Raw genomic sequence first — 21603 nt, 5'->3', positions numbered from 1 at the left:
TAAAACTGTCCAGTTCTGAGTGATAGGTGATGTTCAGCTGTGTCAGTGTAGGCTATTATGATCACAGGTTTGATTCCTGTCCTGTCCGTGAGTGGCAGATGAACAGACGCTCCTCAGGTCGGTGCTTTACTTCCTCTTTCTGACTCTTTTTCTTCTTTTCTGATGGTTCAGAGCTCCTGAGGTTTACACCATCACCCTGTGTGTGTGGGGGACAGACATAAACAACAGCTTCCATCCTGCACACAAACACTTAAAGTGGAAACCTGCTGGACTCAACAAAACAATTTAGCACACAATCTTTTAGATGTTTTCAATGAAAATCTTCTCTGCCACTCTGTAGCTGTAGCTCTCCTGCCAAAAGAAAATAAAGTCTTTCTGACAGCAGGACATAAAGAACCGGCACCACTGTCTCTCCTTTGTATGGATGACAGCATTTGATTTCTGGGGAAGCAAAGTTTGCAATTTGTGACCAGAACAACAACATGGGGGGGGGAAAGCAGGTCAGGAGGCCGCCTCAGTGTGGCGCTGTAACACAAGGTGCAGTCTTTTTATAAAAATGATTCTTGATTTTGACAATTTTAAAAACATCCGGTGTATCAAAAAAAATCAAATGTGTCGTTATTGAAGACAAACTGCAATTTGAATGAATGGACGAATTTCAAACGTGCTTAAATATAAAAAAGAACAAATAAAAAAATAAAAGTATTATCAAATCACACACAAGTTTGACTGGTTCTACAGGGAAGATCAAACAGATAATTGACTTTAAGTCTGTAGAAAAATGCAGAAACTTTATTTTCACTTTCAAGTTTGCATGTGTGTGTGTACAGATTGTATATAGGAGCTACACAACAGTGTTTCTGAACCTGATCTCTGGTAAGTACCTGAACCCATTGAGTTGCTGGTTCCACTCTGTGCTTGTTCCTGTGTTGATGTGGTTTTAGTGGCTGTAATGAAGCTAAGTTGTTTTTCAGACTGACCTAGTGGATTTCAGATCCTTTCTGATTAGTGATGAGTGTTAGTGCAGCTACATTATTGTGTGATTCATATTTTACATTGCGCCTATGTTACAAAAATATCTGATTTAATATTTTGTGAACAAACTGGATTAGGACGTTTTTCTGAGTTTGAAATGTGACTTTTGGGAGTGAGAACCTGTAGAACGGGGTTGAAGCCTGTCAGTCTGTCTAGCCTCCCCACCACTCAGTCATTTAAATCATGTGAAATGCTGACTGGTCCAAACAAAACAGGACGTGTCTGTGCTGATGATAGGGGAGACTGATGATGGTTGTTACATGGGTCACTTGTAACACTTCCAATTTCTCCAACCAGGAGCAATTTATGAATCATCTGATTCACTCTGTATATGCTCAGTTTAGTCCTTTTTCATATGTGAAGACCTAGCACCCTGTGACACAGAAACTAACTTTGAGGCATGCAAGTTTGTTTGTTTTTTTACTTCATTTATTTTTGTGATAGCACTGCCTGCTTTGTAGTTAAACTCATCAAACTTGTATCACATTGTTGTGTGTCTATGTAGATATTTTTCCAGCAAGTTGTTAGTGCTAATGTTTTTGTTGTTAGCCGTAAGGTAAGTTAGTTCATGGGTTAGTTGTAACAGCAATTAAGTATGTTAACCTACTACAACCCAAAATTAAATTGCATGTTTTTCTATTAATCTTTTGTCTTCATAAATGATTTGTCACTTGGGAAAAACAAATCAGTACTGGAGGGGGCTCCAATCAGAATGACAACAGTTGTCATATCAATAAAAGTATTTTCCATTATTTAAACATTAAGCCAGTCCTTAGATCTCCTAGTGACGACTGATAGCTCAAATGTCAAGAGATAGTTGGCTTGTTCTCCCATAAATATGAAAAACATGACAATATCTCTACATCAGCCAGTCTCAGTATTGTTGGTGCTTCCATCATCAGGTAATGAAAACACCAGACAACTTTGTCCTTCTTCAGCCAGCTGTGTCGAGCAGCTGGTTTGCTGGCTTGGTATGTGATTATGTTTCTTGATAACCTGACATTGTTAAAAGAGTTTGTCTTGGTGTGACCACACCTGGTCACATACCTCCAGCATACACTACTGTAAAAATATGAGAAACACTTTGAAGCTTTAGCATTTCTTTTAGCCACAATAGAACTGGATTTCACTGCTGCGTTATGTTTAGCTGAAACTTGGCAATATTCTGAGCAATGCAGACTGTTTTTTTTAATATGACCTGTTGATGCTTCTCTTTGCGTAATCATACTTTACCTTAGTGTATTCCTTATGTAGTGCCCCTGCTTCGTAGCAGAGAAGACAAACCAGTTTGTCTCCATTATACACAAACTACGTATATCTGAGTGTTTTCCATCCCTACTGAATTGTTTTTATTCCACATCAACTTTTTTTGTTGGACATTTGGGGACTTTTAATATATTTTTTCCAACCAATACCAAGATGCATCGTGGGGTATGTTGTGTATTGTATAGTCACTGTATCTCAGTAAAGTAGTCTTGATCTTGGTTTTCCTTCTCTCTTTCTCTTATTAGACCTCACCCTTATGATTCAGTTTACTTTCCACTGAATTCTATTCAATTCCATATTGTGTTGTAAATAGAGAAAACTCTTTTTCTTGATGAAGCCGGGGTTCTGCACAATGTTGCAGATCTTCTACTTCTCTGTTATTGTTGAATTTATCTCTCAGCACAGACAGTAAGAACCAGTCGCTTGAAGTTGCCTTAAAGTGACAGTTCAACATTTAGTCAGACCCTCCTATCACCATAATCCCTATAGTCATAGTATCAGGGTTCATCACCTTTAAAGGGACAACGAGGAGTTTCTCCATTGGCAGAATGAAAAATTCAGCGACAATAAAAAAGTCTCATATTAATGTGGATGAATCTCCGTTAGCACTTGTTAATGGGCCATTTTAGATAAATCTATGGTTTTGTCTCTATGGTTATTTTGTTATTATTAGTGGTGGTGGAAATGCTGGGCGAGCCGACCAGCGTTTCCTTACTTTCAGTTTCGCTGACGCTGCCCGGCGAGTCATGAGAATAACGCCGCAGAATCGTCGTTTATGGTCGGGGACTACAATGGTATCTGATCATCTTCAAACCTCTGACTTTAATTCTTGATGAATGAAAACGTGAGTCTGTCTTGCGCCGGTCAAAGAATTTCACGGTGCACGGAGGCTCATAAATGTAGTGTGAAAACACTTCGCTTTTCCAAAACTCCTTGTTGTCCCTTTAATTATCGGTGCATGTTTCTCTTTGTTGATGAATAACTTTCTCTGTAAGCGCTGTAGGAGAATTTCATTATTTACAGTTACTGATTAAGTCGTTTTTGTGTTTGCTTTCCAGTTGAAACGTAGCGACATCATGGCCTCAGCTGGTGATAAGACCATAGAGACTGCAGCCCTGGGAAGACCATTCCAGCTTGGCATGCTGTATGACTGCAGGAGGGACCTTCTTGTTCCAGGTAGGACCTGATGATATGTTCAGAGCCTCAGTGAATCTTAACATGAACACATGGATAAATACACAGCTTCAAATCTATTGTGGTAAACACTTCTGTAGTATCCTGACACTTTTATGGCCCTTTCCACTAGCGTGACTCACCACGGCTCTACTCGTTTTTTTCTTTGCTTTTCCACCAGCCCTTAGTTAGGATTCCAAACAAGCCAAGGCTATACTAAAAGGTGACGTCAACCGACTGTCTTCCACTGATTGGTCAGAGCCTTGTCACTGGAAGAGTCGCAATGCGTCCAACATGAAAATCAAACCCGTTAATTTCAAAAACACACCAGCAACAGTGCCCACTGATCTGTACTGACACTGTTTGCTCACCTGAGTTAATTAACTGTTGAGTGGAAAACCACGCTGTGGTCCGTAATCAAGCTGCAGATGAGTGAGTTTGGAGCCCACTGAGGAGGAAGACCCGGGTTCAAACCTCAGGTCAGAAAAACATTGGTCACACTTACATCCCTGGGAATGGCCAGAGAAGCCACAAACTCGACTCCATGTGGACTGTGCAGGTTCATCTAACAATGAATGAACCATGTGACTTAAGCCCCATTCCATCCTTGTCAAATGGAAGGGCCTTACAAGCCGTTTAGACCTTTAAGGAGGGGATGAAGAGGGTGCAAGGGGGAAAGGAGAGTTTGGAAATAAAATTCCCCAGACTCCTGTTTAGTAACAGAATCACTCTACCACAGGCTTATCCCCAGCTGAGATGTCAAAGAGGCCATGGTCTACCATTGACCTGTTGTTCCCCGACTTGAAGTCTAAGGTGGAGAGGAAACAGTGTTAAAAAAAGTTAACCATGACGGACACACCAAAATTGTGAGTGTGGGAAAATCTTTTGTATTTGGGGATCCAGTTTTTACAAAAAATGGATATGGATATGGTCCCAAATAGATAGAAAAGTATTCGGTGTCGCACGGGTCCCCTGTCATTTATAGTTATCAATGGGAATGGACAGTTTTTGAGACAGCTTGACCAAATCAGAAGGTGGAGCGAAGTGGGGTTCCGGATAAAGATCCCAGTACACTTCAGGTAGTAAGTGCTAAGTACACCATCTCCTGTGATTCAAGAACAAGTGCTTTCTCCTGAGTTCCGCGTCACTGATTCTCCAAGCTGTGTGAAATACTCTGAGAGAGGCCCACCAAAGTCCCCACCTGGATTGCAGGATGAGCTATCAACACCCTTGAGGCGCTCAAGGGACAGACTCCCTCCTGATTAATATAGGCCCTTAACTGAATAGAGAAAAACACTTGTTATAGTGTACTTGTTATATAACCTGGGGGGACAGAGCCTTCTCCATTGCTGCCCCCTCCCTCTGGAACTCACTCCCCAAACTCATCCGCATCTGCACACTACTCCCTACATGCTCAAAACCCACCTTTTTAAATTAGCTTTTAACTCATTGAGTGCCAACCACGTAATTTCTCGTTTTTCGTTCCCATGCGTTGAGTGCCGAAAACGTAATTTTACGTTTTTTGCTTTTTTTTTAAATTATGAAAATAGACACTTTAATACACATTATATGTAAATTTGGGGACTCTACGACGAGGAGAACTGAAATAGATGACGATCAAAGTCACATGACAGCTCATGATCTGGAAGTTTTTATCATAACTCGGCTTCTGCAAAGGAGTTCTGCATGCAGATGCAGCAGCTGCTCTGCTCTCACCCGCGCTGCTGCTCCAGCTGCTCGAGCTGCTCGGAGCTGAACCAGGAAGCTCTCAGCCGACTGTCCCGCCCGGTCTTCATCTGGAGCAACACCGTGTCCTCCCCAAAGTCCCCCCGCGGTAAAATCTGATGGTCTCTGGACCAAAGCAGACCGGCATCACCGACCCGTACCACAGAAGGACCGCGACCACCGGCGGGACCGGTCTTCCCGAGCCGCGGTGGCCGACAGACCCTCACGCTCCGCGGGGAGAAGCTGTGACACGGCACGGTGCGTCTGTGTTATTGTTGTTTAGTGGCGCCCCCCCCCCGCCCCCGCTGGTGGTTTTGTGAATAGAACAACAACTGTTGTATATATTTATCTTATACGAGCCCTTTGATCCAGAAATGCGAGTGTCAGAAGAGCGACAGACACAAACAGCGCACCTTTCATAAAAGACGCTCTATCTCCTTTTCTAGAAAAAAAGGAGGGATTTTGGTGAAACCCAGCCATGTTTAGCTTGACTTTTCTCAGGAACAGAGGCACGTAGAAACAAACGGTTTGTGTCCACTTGAAGCATTAAGGTAAACCTTTCAATTGAGCCACAGTATGTGTTGGTGGCAATAATATAGAATACACTGTGGCTCTACATAAAAAGTCAAAAATGGTCTAAATTGCCGGTACACTTGACTAAAACTTTGGAAAGGAGCGCGGCACTCAATGAGTTAATATATAATTTTTGTGTGTTCTATACTGTTTTCTGTGTTTTATACTGTCTCTGCTGTTTTAAACTGAATTACAATTTAAATTGCTGCATTTTATAATTTTTAAACTGAAAAGTGTCTTTGAGCATTTGAAAAAGCGCTTGTAAATAACATTTATTATTATTATTATTAGGGCCCGAGCCAGTGACAACGTCACAGGGAGGACCCTATTGTAATTCGACATGCACATTAGTCAACGTGCCAGCCGACGAGTAACAACAAGTAAGCAAGCAAGTAACCAAGTACTGCATAGACCTGGCAGCAAAAACCCCAGATATTGTAATGTTTATTATTATTATTAGGGCCCGAGCGGCGACTGCAAGTCGCAGAGCGAAAGCCCTATTGTAATTCGTTCATGCCCCAACGTGCACGTGACCCCAATGTGCAAGTGACCCCAAAGTAATCAAGTAGTGAAGTAATCATGTGGTATGGAAGACCCAGGGGGAAAAATGCTATATTGAAATTGTAATGTTTATTATTCTTATTATTATTATTATTCACGCGACTTTTCTTTCCCCAATTTCGCCCCTTTCCCAAACTGGAAAAGTTGTCTAACTTTGCATGTCCCTCCGGCCTCATCCGAAATTCGATATTTTTGGGTCGTCGCGCATGTCCGACGCGAAATGGCGAAATAGCGCCCCCTACAAATTTTAAAAAGTCCCATAGACAATTTCGCTTATTTTGGCGTAGACAGACAAAATTCGGTACACATATGTATTATACCCAGATATGCAAAAAAGCCTCTTGACCTTTTGACCTCAACCCAACAGGAAGTCGGCCATTTTGGTTTTGATTTTTCCCGCCTAAAATTAACTCCTCCCAAAGCGTTCGCCCGATCAAGTTGAAATTAGGTATACCACATCTCCAGACCTAGCTGAGCTTATCTTGTGCTCCGTGAGTCCGTAGGTCAAAGGGCGTGGCTTCCAGCGCTCAATTAACTTTGGCGTGCTCGCCATGTAATACGATTGGCTCTCACGCCCACATACTTGATCGTAGACGCTTCAAACTTGGTGCAAAAATCTATGGCGAGACCCTGAACGATCCGACATATTATTTGCCTACGTCGCTCATAGCGCCCCCCGGTGGTAACAGGAAGTGAACTAAAATTCATTAAAAATACATAGTTCACCCCATCAACTTCATTCCACTTCTAAAACATGCAGAACCAGTTGGTGAAGCTACATTATGAAGACTGTGAAGCTACGAGTAATGGCGTCCCTGTGGGGGCGTGGCTACCATCAATTCCTCGCCATGAAAATACGTTTGGCTTTTTGATGGCTTTAATGAACTCGTATCATCATGAAAATTGATAGGCAGGTCCAGGGTGGAGACCTCTTCCATCTGATAGGGGTGTCGCTCATGTGGCCCCCTAGTGGAAACCGGAAGTGCCATTTTCTGCATCAACATTGTCCGATTTCCACGAAACTTCACATGTGTGATGAGGGGCTGACCCTGAACACACCTGCACGCATCTCATTACTGCCCCCTAGTGGACGAACCTTTAACTGCTCATAACTCCCTCATGCTTTGTCCGATTTCCACGAAACTTCACATGTGTGATGAGGGACTGACCCTGAACACACCTGCACGCATCCCATTACTGCCCCCTAGTGGACGAACCTTTAACTGCTCATAACTCCCTCATGCTTTGTCCGATTTCCACGAAACTTCACATGTGTGATGAGGGACTGACCCTGAACACACCTGCACGCATACCATTACTGCCCCCTAGTGGACGAACCTTTAACTGCTCATAACTCCCTCATGCTTTGTCCGATTTCCAAGAAACTTCACATGTGTGATGAGGGGCTAACCCTGAACACACCTGCACGCATCCCATTACTGCCCCCTGGTGGACGAACCTTTAACTGCTCATAACTCCCTCATGCTTTGCCCGATTCACTCCAAACTTCACACGAGTGATGATGGGCGGCCCCTGAACGCACCAGACCACATGCGGTGACTGCCCCCTGGTGGATGAACGAAACATTGCGTTTTTGGCCTCCTTCCGGGTTTTTTCTCCATTTCTGCTGCGCGCCACGGCCCCGGCGTGCCTCAGGCCCCGCGGCGGCATGGGCGAGCGAGGGCCCGCCATCGCCGCTTGCGGCTTTAATTATTATTATTATTTTTCCGGCTCCGAAATCGCAGATTTGACCCCTTTCCCATGCTCAAAAAGTCACCAAATTTGGCACTCACGTTCGGTCTTGCGAAAAATTCGATAATTTGGGTTTGCCGTTTGTGGGCGGGGCAAATTGGCACAACAGCGCCCCCTAGAACTTTTGACCCCCGGCCATAGGGACCAAAATTTTTTTTCCCGCAGGCTGCCCAAACTTGGTAGACATATGTATCATACCCAGACATGAAAAAAATTTGTTTCGTGCGAAGCCCAAAAACCAACAGGAAGTCGGCCATTTTGGTTAGCATTTATTTTACGCAAAACGAACTCCTCCGAGGGATTACGCCCGATCGGCTCCAAATTGGGTCCAGAACATCGTCAGACCTAGCTGAGCTTATCTTGTGCTCCGCAGGTCTGTAGCTCAAAGGGGTTGGCCTCTGGCGTGCCCCGAAGTTTGGCGACTGTTTCGGTGCTCGCCATGTAAATACGAACGGCTCTCATGCCCACATACTTGATCGTAGACGCTTCAAACTTGGTGCAAAAATCTATGGAGAGACCCTGAACGATCCGACATATTATTTGCCTACGTCGCTCATAGCGCCCCCCGGTGGTAACAGGAAACGTACAAAAATTCGTTAAAAATACGTAGTTGACCAAATCGACTTCGTTCCACTTCTAGTACATGCAGACCCGGATGGTGAAGTTACATCGTGAACGCTTTGACCCTACGAGCAACGGCGTCCGTGTGCCGCCGCGGCGAATGTGTATCTTCCCAATTTAAATTACGTTTGCCAAATACGCGCACATACTTCGTCATAGCCACTTGAAATTCAAAGGACATGACGTTGGCTCCTTCCTGAACGTTTTGATGTATCGACTTCCTGCCTGGCTCATAGCGCCCCCCGGTGGTAACAGGAAGTACGCAAAAATTAATTAAAAATCCATACTTCACCCGATCAACTTCATTCCACTTCTAATACATGCAGAACCAGTTGCTGAAGCTACATTATGAACGCTGTGAAGATACGACGAACGGCGTCCGTGTGCCGCCGCGGCGACTGGCGATTTTTTATCGTACAATTACGTTTGCCTTTTTCGTGGCTTTAACGAAGTCGTGTCCTCACGAAATTTCATCCACAGGTCAAGAATGGCGAGCTCTTTCAGCGGATACAGTCGTTTCCCATGGGCGTGGCTAAATGCCTCAATAGCGCCCCCTTGAAGTTTTTCCGAAATTCTCCATAGACAAATTTCGCTTACTTTGTCGTACACATACGAAACTCGACACAGACCTGTATCATACCCAAACATACAAAAAATTGAATTGCAGCCACGCCCTAAACCCAACAGGAAGTCGGCCATTTTGGTTAGCATTTCTTTGACGCAAAACGAACTCGTCCGAGGGAGTTCGCCCGATTGACTTCAAATTGGGTAGAGAACATCTCCAGACCAAGCTGATTACGGCTTGTGCTCCGCAGGTGTGTAGCTCAAAGGGCGTGGCTGCTAGGGCACGGCCAAGTCCCACGAGTCAGCTAAAAAGGTTTAAATGCTAACACGCCCACAGATTTGATCGCAGCTGCTACAAACTTGGTGCACATGATGAGGGCGTGACCCTGAACGATCCGACATATTATTTTCCTACGTCGCTCATAGCGCCCCCCGGTGGTAACAGGAAGTGCGCTAAAATTCATTAAAAATACATCGTTGACCCCATCAACTTCATTCCACTTCTAAAACATGCCGAACAAGTTGGTGAAAGTATTTCATGAACGCTATGACGCTACGTCTAATGGCCCCCTTGTGGAAGCGACAGGAATAGCGCTCCATCGTGAACTGCCACCTCCCACGGATTTTGCCCGATTGACTTCATATTCGCTACAGATCATCAGGAGACCAAGCTGGTCAAACACTATTAAAAGCTTTTCTCTACGTCAAACGGCGTGGCTGCTAGGGGGCGACAAAGTTGGCCAACAGCTCGTTTAGTCGCCATGCTATTACGTTTGCCTTCCACGCCCACATACTTGATCGTAGTCACTTCAAAATTTCAGTACATGATCAGAGGCCCGCCCTCTACGCCTCCATTTGATCGTACGCTAGCTCGCTCAAGACGCCCCCTTGTGGACACAGGAAATGTCGTGTTTTGCATCAACATTGTCCGATCAGCTCGAAACTTCACATGTGTGATGAGGTCACGACCCCGTACACAACGGCCCACATCCCGTTACCACCCCCTGGTGGACGAACCGTAAACCTGCCGTAACTCCATCGTACGTTGTCCGATTTGCTCGAAACTTCACGTGTTCGACGAGGGGACCGCCCTCGACGCAGCCGCCCACGTCCGGTTGCGCGCGGGGGTTTCGAAGAGCAGCCCGGGGGTAGCGGGGACGCCGAGTGGCGTGGAACGAGGGCCCGTCATAGCCGCTTGCGGCTTTAATTATTATTATTATTGTACCGTTGATTGAATTCAATTGTGAAAAAGTTATTCTAACTTGTAAGAGACAAATTTATGTATATTGACTAAGTCAAATTTTGATGAAATCCAAATTAAAGGGACAACGAGGAGTTATGTAAAAGCGAAGCGTTTTCACACTACATTTATGAGCCTCTGCGCCGTGAAATTCTTTGACCGGTGCAAGTCAGACTCATGTTTTCATTCATCAATAATTAATGTCAGAGGTTCAAAGACATTCAGTTACCGTCGTAGTTCTGACCATAAACGGCCATTCAGCTGCGTTATTCTCATTAAGGAAACGCTGGTCGGCTCAACCAGCATTTCCGCCACCACTAATAATAACAAAATAACGATAGAGACAGAACAATATATTTATCGAAAATGGGCCCATTAACAAGTGTGGGTAGCGGAGATTCATCCACATTAACGTGAGACTTTTTTTTATAACCAAATAGAAACTCCTCGTTGTCCCTTTAAGGTAATCTGAAATAACACTTAAGTTAAATTGAAATTACTTGGAAAGTGGTCCGTGTACGAAGTATAATTCAATTGCGTTGTTCACCTCGAACCATGAGAAATGTCATTTTTAGGGGTATTTCCTATTTCATTGACGTAAGACGTACAACGCAATTCAGCGCACCGAAGTGCCCGCTTGTTCCTTTCTCCAACTTGTACAATGAAAATTGAAAAAGGAAGTCGAGAGCCGGAACCAGCCTTCAAAATAAAAGCTCCGCGTTTTGAAGCATGTTGGCTACAGCGCCGGACAATTTAAAATAAAATAAAAACCCGAAACGAATTAAATACAAACTCACAACAAATCGCCTAAACGATTACCATTTCATAAATGATATAAAGTGATATTTCGGCTACTTCCCCCACAACTGTCAGGATCCCTGGGGATTTTCACAATAAGGGCACCGGATCGCACTGAGATGCTGTCAACGACGTGAGGTGAGTGAGTCAAACTTTGTTGTGGTTGACGACTTCATCACTGCTTCACTCATTAAGTAGGTCCCACGTTATGTTGTTTTTAATTTTTTCGACCTAACTTCTCCAACCAGTGTTTAAATTTGTTGACCTGTAGCTAACGGTTAGCTCCAGAAGATAATCAACGCTAGCAATGCTAATTGTTTACAGGTAAACTAGCTAGCGGTTGTAGCTAATAAACAGCTGTTGGATGCTAACGTAACGTTACGTCTTTTATCAGCTCTTCACCTCATTTGAATATTTTCTTCTCTAAGTCTGTGAGAAATGTCCTCATTTATGGTAGAAGTGAATAAATACGCGTTTTTTATTTATTAAACGCTAGTTGTGTTCACAAATGTGTAATTTATTACCAGCATCATGTTTGTCCACGCAGACTACAAAGCAGTCTAAACTACGTCTAAATGAAATATGAAATGTCATGTGTGTCTCTATTTGGCAGATGTGGGTCCACCGTGAGCTGATGCATGAACTAATCCTATGACAGCACCAGGATCAGCTTGAAACAGCCAGAGCTGGTAAGTTGAGAGTAACCAGTGAGTAGAGTCCATCATTTAGACACATTTTTAGGGCATTTTGATCATCACATTTCCACGGACATGACTCCCTGTCATCATTTCATCAATTTATAATGTTTGAATTCAGTGGGGAAGCTTTTTATGTATATTGGACATCTTGGCTGCAAATCAATTTCCCAACTGGGACAATAAAGATAACTTTGAACTTTGAACTTAGTCTTCTTCTTTGATGTGGTGCATTTGTGTGGCAGCGTTATAGCGCCACGCCAGCTCCACACAGGCCTGGCACAATACTACAGTATTTTGAGTCGTGTATACACAGTCTGAAAGACCTCATCATTCCTTACTGTCCTACCAGAGCACTCTGCTCCCAGAATGCAGGTCTGTTAGTGACTCCCAGTGGCCCTCATTTATGAAACTTGCGTACACCAAAAAAATGGGTGTACACCAAATTCACTGCAAGGATCGGCATTTATCTATCTGAGCGTGAGCGTACGGTACGCACAAATCTCACGCCAGCTCTGACCAGGTGTACGCACATTTGGAACCAGCGTAGAACATGCAGGAAGGAGTACTGCTGTGTCAGAACGATTATTAAACCATAGTCTAATAACGCAGCGATGTGGACCACCTGTTGTTGTTGTTTATATTGATAAAAAGATAAAAAGTAGCCAAAAAAAAGAAACGCTACAACCAAGTCCGTGTTGAAAATTTAACTCAAATTTTATTTTGAGCAACTGAGATGAATTAAAAACCACGATGTGACAGACGCTCATTAATCAGCAGTAAACAGAAACAGTCAATGACAGACTGTTATTGTTATTGTTAGATCACACACACAAACTTCTAACATCTGCAGCACCAGAGCATGACCGGACGGCTCCTCAGTCTCTCTCTCTGTCGGGCACCGGAGGGGGGGGGACTCCGCTGCCTGTCCAGGTGCAGCTGATCTCCGCGGAGTGTTTTTTTTTTTTTTTTTCCCCCGTCACCGGGACCTGTCAGCGGGACATCGGGCCGGTGTTTCACATCCCTCCATCAGCTGAACCATGCCAGCTGAGCTGATGGTCATAAAGTCGCGTTCGCAGCAGTAATATGCCTATATGATGAGGCATATTAGGGCCGTGATTCCACTCAATCACTTGTGTTAAACTGCAGGAGCATTTCATGAGATCGCTGGGTTTCCTGAAGTGGTCGGTGACACGTGCGTCTGCAGCCTCCATCCACCGGGATGACGCTTATCAATCACAAAAACTATCACTCTATCAATGTCCAGATATTTAATGTTGCTGCCCTCTCCCCGTTCAACGCGGTAATGCCAGCAAAGTCTCTTCTTGGCCGTCTTCCGTGTCTCCATGTGGTAAAAGGGGCAGGGCGACGCCTCTAAAGCAGGAATATATCGGGGCGTGACATTTAAATTACGCTTGTTTTCAGCCGCCGGATTTATCACCACCACGCCGGTTCTACGCCGAAATCAGCAGCGTACACACTTTTAGTAAATCACACGTGACACTTGGCGTACACTGATATTTACACCAGAATCTACACCAGATCCTGCGCAAGGTTGATAAATGAGGGCCAGTATCTCTAAAAACAGACTGGGAGGTAGAGCCTTCAGTTACCGGGCTCCTTTACTGTGGAACCAGCTTTCTCCATGGGTTAGAGAGGCAGACACTCTAACTACATTTAAGTCTAGACTTAAGACCTTCCTCTATGACAGAGCTTGTAGTTAGAGCTGGTTCAGGTACTGTAGCTCTGAACCATATTATAGCTACACAGCTACAGTATAGGCTTAGACTGCTGGGGGACACATCACGTTACAGGAAGCCCTCTCCTCTCCTCTCTTTTTGTGTTGTACTTTGGCCTTGGTCTTACACCCTCTCTGTGTTTTCCACAGATTTCTCTAGAGCTCCACCTGCAGCACCTGCTTTCCTCTGCCCCTACACCAACCAGCCTGCCCATCAGTACTCCTGCTCTCCTGTGGATGGAGTGTCACTCACCTCAGATGCTTTTGAAGGAGCTTCAACATGTCTGCTTTCTGAGTCCCAAACTGTACCTACTAAGAATGGCTTTCACAGCAAAACACAGCCTGCTTTCTAGTGCAAAGGATAGTACTAAGACACAGACATGCTGGGTGCTAGGATTTTACAAATGTTGAACAATTAATACATTCATTTGGAATTTATATTACCCCCAGAACCTCCATTGGCTCACAACTCCTTATCACATTCAGTTCAAAGTCCTTCTCCTCACCTTCAAAGCCCTCCAGAACCAGGCCCCATCCTACCTCACTGACCTTGTTGGACCATCACACCCCTCCTGGCTGTCAGAAGCAATGCAAATCATCAGGGGAACTTTCTGAATCTTTCTTTTTTTCCCTTCTTCTTCTTCTTCTTCTTCTTCTTCTTCTTCTTCTTCTTCTTCTTCTTCTTCTTCTTCTTCTTCTTCTTCTTGTTTTTGGAAATTAGTTACTTTCTATTGTATCTTTATAGCATCTTGTCACTTATTGTAATACATTTATACATCAACTTACTGTAAATGTATTTCATTTAATTACCACCCATGATTCATAACAGTATGTACCCATCCTACAACACACCATTTCTTTAGGTTAGTGGATATTTTATAGCACCCTCCAATTATTGGAGACATTTTGCATTATGATAGGCTTTCGAGTGTGGCAAGAAAGGGGACAATTGCACAAGTAAAATGATCTCATCTTCAAGTTGCATTGCTTTACTGACAGAATTAGGCCATGTTATGTACACCATCACTGATGAATACAAACAACAAAAATAGGAAAAAAAAAAAAAAAAAATTATATATTGAAATATTGACACCCCAGCTTCCGGTCCCAAGGAGTCATGGGAGCAAGAGCTTGGGACCACACTGTCCGATGATTATTGGCAACAAGTTTTACGGTTGGTTCACTCCTCTTCAATCTGTGCAAGGCACGGCCTCCTACAGTGTAAAGTTGTGCACAAAGCTCATTACACCAATTTGAGGCTGTCTCGGATTTATCCCAATGTAACTGATTCATGTAATAGGTGCAAACAATCTCCAGCCGACCATTCCCATATGTTTTGGTTCTGTCCCAAGCTTGCCACTTTTTGGTCTGAAATCTTTAATACTCTTATAGCACAGCATATAACACTACTATGTCTCCTGACCCTCTCTTAGCCCTATTTGGTTCCCCCCTGTAGCCTCTTGCCTCTAAAGTTTTCCATACTGTTCTTGCCTTTGCCACCCTGTTGGCTAGGCGACTCATACTTCTTAATTGGAAACACCCTCAACCTCCATCTCACAGTAGGTGGGTGAAAGAAGTGCTACTGTCCATTAAACTTGAAAAGCTTAGATTTTCCCTCAATGGTTCCTTAGGTTATTTTGAAAAGACTTGGAAACCTCTCTTAAATCATATTGAATCTTTGACATCTCTGCCTGATTGTGACGACTGAGCCCCCCTTATTTATTTATTTTAATTTCATTTGTTTTATTTTATTATTGTTGGGGTTTTTGTTTTGTTTTGTTTTTTCTTCTTGTTTTTAACATTTTTATTTCATTTGCTTGCCTACCTTATCATTTTCCTTATTCATGTATTTGTTGTATGTACTCTGTACTGTTTACATGTTATTGAATTCATAGAACTGTTCAACTTTGAGTGGGTCGGGATTGTGGGAGGGGTAAAAAAAAATGGGGGAAAATGATAGAATGGAAGTTTTCTCTGTCACATTGTACTGATGTGTTGCTACCTGTGGAATTGCTTCCAATAAAGAAAGTCATTAAAAAAAAAAAAAAAAAATTCGTCACCCAAAAACACCCCAAGGTACTTCAACCCCCCCCCATCGTCCAACTCAGCCCTCCAGGTAACACCAGTTAATTCAGAGAGTCTTTCTTGATTGCAAAAGCTCCACTCTTATTCCAGTTGACCTTGGCTGAAGACAGTTTGTTAAAGAGTCCACATTTCCCTCTAAAATCCTTATGTCCGTCTGTGTATTTAAAACCACCATGACATCATCAGCATAGGCCGACAATTTAACGGCTGCAGGACACCCAGGGAAACATACTCCTGTCAGTTCTTTTCTTAGCTTGTGCAGCAAGGGCTCAATGGCCAGCGAATACAACATGCCTGACATTGAACACCCCTGTCGCATGTAGTATCCTGACACTTTTAGGTAACACTTTACAATAAGGGTCCCGTAATTAACGTTAGTTAGTACATTATTAAGCATTAATATATAAACTTATGTGTTAATTAATGCTGAGTAATGCATACATAATGATAACTAATTACATTATTCAGCTTTTATTATTACTTAATAATTTAATAACTAACTTTGAGTAGTAAACATTAATTAACTGCTTACTAACAGGCTTCATTAATTAATGTCTTTCCTAATCCTAAGTAATACATAATAATGATTGTTACTATATCTGTAAACAGTTAATTAATGCTTCATACTGTATTAACTAACATTAATTAAGGGACCCTTATTGTAAAGTGTTACCCACTTTTAGATTACTTACCTAGAGAGAGCTCTCGGCTCCAGGTGTGGGTTACCCTACAGGAAATCTATATGACGAACTCTATATGTGAACTCTTTCTATACCTGATGTCCGGAGGCCTAGTAAAGAAAACCAATAACCACTTTTGGTTGTCCTGCATTTTCATTTTGTATTTTTGGTTCCACAATGTTACAACTTCAGAATCTCTTCTAGTATGTGTAATTTAATGTCACAGACATTTAGGCTCCGTAAGTCTTTGTTGTTTTAACATTGTGTCATTTATGTGTCAACAGGTGTAACTCTGTGGGATCCAAATCAGCTGAAAAATAACACAAGTGTTAAACATCAAAATAACACTGACTTCAATGTCACCACATCAGATTCAATTGAGGACAAGTCAAATTCATTAAAGATCTCTGGCTCTCTGAAGCTGAGCATTTTAGGAGGACTGGTAGATGTGGATGGATCAGCAAAATACTTCAAAGACAAAAAGAAATCTGCCAAACAAGCCCGCATGACTCTTCAGTACAAAACAACAACAAAGTTTGAATCATTAACGATGGCTCACCTGGGTCGTGGACAGGTGGCTCATCCTAATGTGTTTGAGGACGACACTGCCACTCATGTGGTCACAGCCATCTTGTACGGAGCTGGTGCTTACTTTGTGTTTGACAGAGAATCATCATCAGAGGAAGATAAGAAACAAGTGAAGGGGGAGGCTAAAGTCATGTTGAATAAACTGAAATACCTCATAGCAAATTGTGAAGCATCTTTCAACATGAACGAAGAAGAGAAAGCAGCAGTTGAAAAGTTTAGCTGCACGTTTCATGGAGACTTCAAGTTACCTTCCAACCCAACGTCCTTCAGTGATGCTATGAGTGTTTACAGAGACCTTCCTAAGATGCTGGGAGAGGATGGAGAACATGCTGTTCCTCTCAGGGTGTGGCTCTACCCTCTGGTGACGCTGGATTCAAGAGCAGCAAGACTCCAAAGAGACATCAGCAGTGCTCTCATCAGAATCTCTTCAGAAACAATAGAGAGTTTGAACCAGACAGAGATGAGATGTAGTGACCTGCTGAGAGACACAGCAGCTGCAACATTTCCTGCCATGGAAAAGAAGGTTCAGGATTTGATGCAGATGTGCAAACATTACAAGTATGACTTCATGCAGAAGCTTGGGTCGGTGCTTCCTTCAATCCGAGGGGGTGGGAAAGAGGAAAGTGCCCTTGAGGAGATCCTCAAGGCACATGAGAAGTCACCATTCAACAGTAAAGACCTGAATCAGTGGCTAAAAACCAAGCGGAAGGAATCAGACACACTGAAGTCCTACCTTAAGCAGCTGGTGGAACTAGATGTGAAGATGGATGATGATTTGGATGACCTCTTGTCTGATTTAAAGGTCAGAAATGTTGTGTGCTTTTCATTTACCTCAGTAGAGCAGCCTGACAGCTTCCTGGTCAAACTGTCCAATCACCTGAAACCAGCAGGAATGATGGACACAGCTGGAGAATCCTCTGATCTAACCACCCGAGACTTAGACTGGCTCACCACTGATACCAGACAGACTATGAGGAGACAACTACAACTGTTCAAAGAACTGAAGATGGTGAACAGTAGTGATGACACCAGATTCAAGTCTGCATCAAAATATGATGGACGTCATCCAGGGGCGTGTATTTACATATATGAAGGAGGATCAGATGAACCAGTCCACTTTGTTCCTCCATCAAAACCTGCCACCCCAACAGCTGCTGCTGGTTCATATGACACAATAACAGTTAGAGCAGCACCTGAACCAGATCCTGGATCTGTAGAGTACAGAGTAGAACACAGAATCAAACAGGAAGGAAACCCTCAGTGGGCATCTGAACCACTGAAGAAGAACCAGGAGGAAGTGACTCTCTTAGGACTCAGGCCAAACACTGAGTATGAGATCAGAGTCACAGCTGTGGGCAAACTCAGCTACACGGTCAGCAGCAACATCTGCACAGCTGTGACCCCCCCAGCAGCTGGTCCACCAACTGAGGTAAGAGACACCGAAGTGAAAGCAAACTCCATCACTCTGACATGGCGCGCCCCGACTGTCCTAAAATGTGATGTAAGAAGGTACATCATTGGGTTCAAGGAGGAGAACAGCAGTCAGTGGATGAGCACAGACACCAGGGAGGAGGTGTACACTTTCACTCTGAAGAACCTTAAACACAGCACGGTCTACTCCATCAAGATGTGCACAGATGTTGGTGTTGGACTGAGTCGACCTGGAGCAGAGCTCAAGATTAAAACTAAAAAAGAACCAGTGGATGATCCAGAGTTCACTGTCCACTCAGGTAATCCACCTGTCTACCTCTTAAATCTGAAACCAGCAGGACGTGGTCAGTTCAACAAAAAGGTTTTTGGAGGAAAACCAGCCCAAAATCCATCAAACAAAACCATCATGGTTGTTGGAGCTAGTGGATCTGGAAAGACCACCCTGATTAACGGCATGATCAACTACATCCTAGGAGTTGACTGGGAGGACAACTACAGATTTAAACTGATAGCTGAAGAAACTCAAGAATCACAAGCTTGCAGTCAGACCTCAGAGGTGACGGCCTATCGGATCAACCACAGAGATGGTTTCCAAGTTCCATACTCCCTCACAATCATCGACACTCCAGGGTTTGGAGACACAAGAGGAATCACACAGGACAAAATAATCACAGACAAAATCAGAGAGTTTTTCTCTGTCAAAGGTGGAATTGACAGCATCGATGCAGTGTGTTTTGTAGTTCAGTCAGCATTAGCTCATCTGACACACACACAGAAATACATCTTTGACGCCATACTCTCCATTTTTGGGAAGGACATTGCCAGAAACATTGTTGCTCTGGTCACCTTTGCTGATGGTAAATCACCTCCAGTCCTGGAGGCCATCAAAGAAGCTGAGATCCCATGTGCTACAAACCCTGATGGCACTGTTCTCCATTTCAAATTCAACAACTCTGTGCTTTTTGCCAAAAACACAAGAGCCAAGGCTGGTGAGGACAAATTTGATCACATGTTCTGGAAAATAGGGAAAGTCAGCATGAGGACATTCTTCACTTGTCTATCCAACATGGAACCTCAGAGTCTGACCTTGACCAAGGAGGTTCTCCAAGAGCGCCAACGACTTGGGGCAACTGTTGAAGGTTTGCAGCCAATGATCCGAAAGCGTTTGTCAAAACTGGAAGAAATAAACATGACAAAAGCGACATTCTGTGAGGGGTGGTCACTCCTATGGACGATGAACAAAGAGGAAATCATGAAACAGATGGAAGTAGAATATGAGCAGGTGCATAAGGAAGTCATAGAAATGATGGAAACATCAATGAAATGCCTGAAACGTTTGAGAGACATTGAACTTTGTCCAGATCCGTTGTCTACTCCAGATTATATTAATCACCTGATACAGACAGAGGGAAGTGAGGCCAAACCTGGATTTCACCAGCGAATCAAAGAGCTACACAGTGTCAGAAAGCGAGCAGTTCTTCTGAAGAAGGTGGAAGAGGGAGAAGATCTGCTAACTTGAAAACCCTCTAAAACCAGAACTTGTAAAACAACCTCCAGTATCAATGTTACTAGTGGATGAGCAGTTTAGTGCCAACATGGTAGTTATGCTTTTTAATGAGCCTGAAAGTGACGATATGAGAAATGTATGTACAAATCTAAAAAATCTATGTTATGTATGTAATGAAAACACATATTTCAACACTTAATTATTCAAAAACATGTGTATTTTTCATAAATGTGTAATATCAAAGTAATGCATTGAGTCTATTACAAGCAGTGATGTGATATACGTCACAATTTTTATCAACAAACTTTTCCTAACAGTTTGTTTATGTATTTTATGTGCTAAAACTGTATGTCAATACCAAAGCCTATCAACATATGTGAATGTTATATACAGTATGTAAATATATGTAGGGTTAGGGTTATCCAACGAATGTATGTGATCATTATAGTAAGCACAACTTTACAAACTACAGACCTGTCTCAATACTGCCACAACTCTCAAAAATATTGGAAAAGCTTTTCAACAATAGAATGGACACATATCTGGAAAACACTATTTTCAGAGTGGGTTCAGGGCTAACAGATCAACATCACAGGCAATAATGGAATCAATTGAGGAAATCACAGATGCAATAATAGACAATAAAAAATATCCAATTGGAGTATTCATTGATCTCAAAAAAGCATTTGATACAATCAACCATAACATACACTTCAATAAACTGGGAATAAATATGGGCTAGATAAGGGGACTGGTCTAAGACTGGCTAAAGAGTTATTCAAATGGAGGGCAACAGTTTGTAAAGTTGGGTAATCACTGCTCTGGATATTTTGACATTGCCGGTTGGGTCCCCCAGGGGTCAGTAGTGGCCCCCAAGTTGTTTGTCCTTTACTGTATATCAATGACATGTGTAAAGTATCTAGGTGGTTAACTCATTGAGTGCCATTGACGTCCATAGACGTCAAATGCACTTTTCTGCGGCTGGTAAATGGGGACGCTCTCACGCACACTGGGTCTCATTCATGAAACGTGAGTAAATCTGTGTGTAGATTTGCACATAAAAGCTCACTCTACTAAAACTCTACTCTGGATTCATGAACGGTGCGGGAAACTCAGATTTGATCGTAAACACGTGTGTAACTTCATGAATGCCAACCCATCGTAAACTAACAACACGCCCCCGGTGATCAGCAATTAGCATAGATCTCCATACATGAATAGCCATATAAGGAGATCCTGACCACCATATTAGGAGGTAGGTGCAACCTGTTCACCTGCAGCCATGACGCAAACGAGGAAAGAGGGAGAGAGAGAAAAAAGAGAGATCACGGATCGAAGTCATTTTGGGTGAAGTAAAAAGAAAGAAATATTTAATTCTCTTCTGTTAGTGGTGTGACTGGGACAGGTCAAAGGCTGGAGGGAAGAAACAGATTTAGTGAATTAAGTAGGCCTATCTTTGGTTGATTAAAGAACCGTTTAAGAAGTAAAGCCAGAATAGTTCGATATGAAACTTAAAAAAAAAAAAAAAAATACACACAACTACAGAGCTACAGCAGCGACGGGAGGAGGAG

At 43.1% G+C, this 21603-nt stretch overlaps 1 protein-coding gene across 1 annotated transcript; it reads left to right on the top strand.

Moving 5' to 3' along the window:
- Window positions 1-3363: 3363 nt before the first annotated feature.
- On the top strand, window positions 3364-20044 carry LOC311000053 (uncharacterized protein; the record flags this gene model as incomplete). Its single annotated transcript, XM_083990688.1, has 3 exons — window positions 3364-3477; window positions 16791-19664; window positions 19905-20044. The coding sequence occupies exons 1-3, from the start codon at window positions 3378-3380 to the stop codon at window positions 20042-20044; spliced, it is 3114 nt and encodes a 1037-aa protein (XP_083846814.1). The 5' UTR covers window positions 3364-3377.
- Between the last annotated feature and the right edge of the window lie 1559 nt (window positions 20045-21603).

This window comes from Trachurus trachurus, assembly GCF_905171665.1.
Source record: "Trachurus trachurus genome assembly, chromosome: 17".
NCBI classification, from domain to species: domain Eukaryota; kingdom Metazoa; phylum Chordata; class Actinopteri; order Carangiformes; family Carangidae; genus Trachurus; species Trachurus trachurus.
This window is presented reverse-complemented; position numbering and strand designations above follow the sequence as displayed.